The sequence below is a fragment of the Belonocnema kinseyi genome, chromosome 5 (genome assembly GCF_010883055.1).
Source record: "Belonocnema kinseyi isolate 2016_QV_RU_SX_M_011 chromosome 5, B_treatae_v1, whole genome shotgun sequence".
Taxonomy (NCBI): Eukaryota; Metazoa; Arthropoda; class Insecta; order Hymenoptera; family Cynipidae; genus Belonocnema; species Belonocnema kinseyi.
This window is the reverse complement of record NC_046661.1, coordinates 44,361,461-44,366,021: the sequence shown is the minus strand read 5'-3', so window position 1 is coordinate 44,366,021 and position 4,561 is coordinate 44,361,461. Positions and strand designations below refer to the sequence as shown.

Here is a 4,561-nt window from a genome sequence, read left to right as displayed (position 1 = left end):
GGGGTTACATGGCACGGCTGAATGCTCTGTGGTGCGAGAAACACCCGGAGCTATCGCACTTTTCGCAGCAACGTCTGCGAAACCATGCTGAACTATTCCGAAAAAAGGGCCATGTAAGCGGAACGCCTACTGTACCACAGCTAGAACAAGTCGGCAATAGAGAAAGAGAGGCGACACTAAGACCAACCGCGGGCAGGCATCCAATAGAGGAAGAGCGATGCTTAACGACTCGGAGAAACATTAACACCAAGGTTTCTCTCAAGCCTAAAGATCTGGCTGAAATCTGAGATCTGGCGGAGAATCCGACCTCTGGGCTATCAATTATTGTGTGTATATTGCAGCGAGAGTTTTGGCCGATGCGAACCGTAAAACAAAACCAACAGTTTTTCATAAGACTAAAAGACGAATGCATTAACTTGCCATAAAGATAGGCTGGGCACGACAGTACGCGTCCCGCATTCAGTGTGTGATTGACTACATCACATCTGGCAGGAATTTTACCGCCAAGGTTCGAAAGTTCGCTCGCGCACTCCGGACCCGTTATCACACACTTAACAAGTCAAAGCTGCTGACCATCAGGCAGCATATTGTTGAGAGGATACGGATACTATCTGACGCTAAGAGAAGTCCAGAACGGAGGGAAAGGTGGGTCCCAGAAAATCAACCGCTTCTCTCTGTCCCATCTCGACTCTTCCAAGAACCTCCAGTTACTGTCGAACACCCACCCAAACCAGAGGAGGTCGAAGTATTTTGGAGAGAAGTCTACGAAGTGCAGCATAGACTGGACGAAGACTTAGAAAATATTAATAGCTTCAAGGAGTTATGTGTTGCCCTCATAACACCTGATAAAGAATGCCCACCCATCACTACCGAGGAGGTGAAAAAAGTATTAAGACGAATGAAGAACTATTCCGCAGATATTCACAGCTGTCCTAAATGATAGGATTGTTCGGGCAATTGAACCTGTGTGGCAAGAACTGTATGAACAACGAGGCTCAAAGAAAGGCGTAGCGGGATTTCGGGAGAACCTGCTCATCGATAGATGTATTTGCAAAGATGCAGCATTCTACAAGTGTGATCTATCGATGGCCTAAATTGATTATCGGAAAGCTTTCGATTCGACCTCCCATACACTTAACATCTGTCTTTTGAAAACCTTAAAGGTTCATTCGCAAATAATTAGGTGCATAGAGAGATTGATGCCGCTTTGGAAAACCATATTTACTATCTCATCTGGAAAAAATCGTGTGACAACTAACAAGGTCACCTTTCAGAGAGGTGTCTTTCAGGGCGACACCATGAGCCCACTCCTCTTTTGCCTTACATTATTGCCACTATCTCTAGCACTTCGCCATTCCAACGGGTACTTTTGCGGTAAACCTGCGGATCGAAAGTACAAGGTAACTCATGTATTTTAAATGGACGATCTTAATATCTATGCTAAAAACAAAGAGAAACCACATCTAGCTATAGGGATTGTCGAACGATATACTCAGGAAATTGGAATGGAATTTGGGTTAGACAAATGCACCAAGGTTTATATGAAGTGAGGAAAACTTAATGACATCCCTGAAGGTGCTGAGCTCGTTGATAGAAGCGCTATACGACACCTTTGCGCTGGAGAGACTTATACACATCTGGGCGTGCCACAGAGCCGCATTCAGGATGTAACATCTATAAAGGATACTCTCCGAAGTAGTTAAAAACGTCTTATCCGACAAATTTGGTCTTCCCAACTGTCGGCGAGGAACAAAGTGTCTGCAACGAACATGCTTTCCGTCCCGGTAGTACTCTATTCATTTGGAGTAGTTCTATGGACGAAGAACGAGCTCAGATCCCTTGATATAGGGACAAGAAAGGTTATGCACATGAACAAAAGCATGCATCTTAAGTCTTCCGTTCCGCGACTGTACATCTCACGCCGCCAAGGGGGTCGCGGAATATTGAGTCTTGAATGTCTTCACAACAGGATTATTCTGGGTACAGCACATAGAGTTGCAAATGGAAGAGACCCTCTTCTTAAAATGGTCAGGAATCACGAGGGAGTAGGCAAAGGAGTATTTCTGTACAAAGCAGCGGAGGAGGTTGCTGAAACACTCGGACTTGACTTCAGTATTAGGGGTGAGCAAAATGCATCAAATCTAATCCATCTCGGGTACTCACTCCTGAAAGCCCGGATTAAGAAAGCACAAGAAAAAAACTTTCGTGAACAGCTCTTAGATAAGAGGATGCACGGTATCTTCCACAGAAATGTGAAGGATCAGTCAATGTCTTGTGAGCTAACGTTTGCTTTCCTTAAATCGCCCGGATTGAAGTCTGGTACGGAGTGTTTCAATTTTTGCATGCCAATACGGTGTCATTTCCACCTTAACATACCGTCGCCACATTTCGAGCCAAAACATTCCCGATGATAGCTGCAGGGCGTGCCATGCACAACCTGTGCATTTAGCTCACATACTATCTAGTTGTCCAACTCACGCGGGAACAATCTACATTCAAAGGCACAATGCGGCACTAAGAGTGCTTTATTACCATCTCTGTCATTCTTACGGCATTAATCTTAATATCGCTCCTCTAAATGCTCCTAGAGAAATCGAGTTACCCGGAATATTCTATTAAACTACTCGTCCTTATCATCGGCGCTCTTGGAGGTGCCAAGCTTTCACTTGCTAATGGCCTAAAAAGCATCCCTGCGTGTCAGCAATATGCTAAAACACTTGCGGGAAAAATGCAGAGGGCGGTATTCCTTTGGTCGCTCCTTGTTCTTAGGGTGCACGAGGCTTTTCCTGGATCGTCGTATTGATTCCTTTACAGACTGTAACCACCTATCTCACGGTCGTGAGACGTGGTTGTGGCTGAAATTTTACCGCGATTTCGCTAGGAGCGGGTGCAATTTTCCAGGTTAGCCCCCGCTCCCGGCGAAATCCTGTAGTTCTCCTTATGACAAAGTTTTAATTATATTATTATCATATTATATTATTATATTATTATATATATCTGGATTTAGATCTACCATGTACCAAATATGCCAAACCATTAGATTAAACTCGGCCGTTAAAGGGTTAAAAATATTTAATTGAAAATTCGAACTTTTTCGAATACTTAAATTTTATTATATGGCATATTGTGTTTTAGGCTTAATTCTTCAGGAAAGGATATTGTGCAGTCAGAAAAATTCAAACTGTTTAATTTAGCACCAACCATTGGTTTGCTGATTAAAAATATCAGTTTTAATGACGCAGGTGTGTATTCTCTCGAAGCTTCCAACAAAGCTGTAAAGAAAATATTAAAATTTAGGTTGGAAGTTAACAAATTACAGTCCGCTTAATGTATACTGTAATTTAAAATCATTTTCAAAATAAAATTTAACAATATTATAAAAGTATCTAATAATTGCATTTTACCCGTCTTTCATCTATTTGCGCTAGAATTTTATAATAGCGTGGAATTTTTTATTTTTGACGCACGTGTAAAGTTAATTTTCTGCACTGTTGCACATGCGCTCGTCAATAAAAAAAACTTTTTCGCATGAATAAGGCACGTTAAGGGACATGATTATACGTATTATCAGGTAATCGCATTAAAAGATTCATTTGATGTAATTCTTGGACTAACCTGAAATAAAAAGGCACTACAAATTACCGATAAATTTAAAAGGTGTGCAGCCATTTATTTAAACTCTCAACACAAGTTTAGACAAGCTTGAAAGGTTACATTTTTTAAAATAGAAAACAATCTCAATGTACATTAAACCGGGTTTATTTCTTTAAATTATTACCATGTTTTAATCAAAATTACTCCTTTTTGATAGCTTTGTGCAACAAGCAGTATATGAAGAAGAGGAAGATACGTTAAAATTAACCGCGAAAGGCAGGCACCACCTAAAAATGGTAGCGATTTCAGGACAAGGAGAAACAGTAACATCCAGGTTCCTGCTGTGCCCCAAGATCTGGCTGAAATAAGTCCTTCCCTTTGTGAGGATATCCCGGAGGCTAAAAAGGAGGCTAAATCAAATGCTAACACCTTTGATGGATTAACAAACCACATGACGCTTACATAAACTGAAGACGATGATTGACTGGGTTAAACACATTTCATCCCATGTTCAATGAATGATTAACTGCATAACATATGGTAAACCGTTCATGGCAGCATTCAAAAGTTCGCCTACAAACTGAGGGTCTACCATCACTTACTGAAAAAGTCAAATCTACTGCGAATTAAGCAACACATTGCTAACAAAAGAAGCTTATTATCCGATGCAAGGAGGTAAATAAAGAGGAGGGAGGGATGGGGCTGGGAGATTTAACAAATTCTCTCTGACTCGTCGCGCTTTTTCAGCGATCTTCTTATTTCGTTTAAAAATCAAACTAAATCCGACGAGGTAGATACTTTTTGAAGAGGGATATACAAGACCCCAAAAAAAAATCATCAATCACTATCGAAAAAGTGAAAAAACACTTACAAGGAAGGTACCCGAGGTGTACCTCCCCGATTTTCTTGAAATTGTAATATGTTATAGAGCATCAAAAAATATTCGACACGTATTTTTTTATACGTG

The 4,561-nt window shown here is 41.0% G+C and overlaps 1 protein-coding gene across 1 annotated transcript in view; it reads left to right on the top strand.

Moving 5' to 3' along the window:
• Positions 1-3,376, top strand: part of LOC117172770 — a 54,145-nt gene extending 50,769 nt beyond the window's left edge. Inside the window, exon 9 of the mRNA XM_033360978.1 lies at positions 3,136-3,376. Coding sequence (XP_033216869.1) covers positions 3,136-3,328 — 193 coding nt within the window. The 3' untranslated portion in view covers positions 3,329-3,376. The remainder of the gene's footprint in view (positions 1-3,135) is intronic.
• Positions 3,377-4,561: the final 1,185 nt, after the last annotated feature.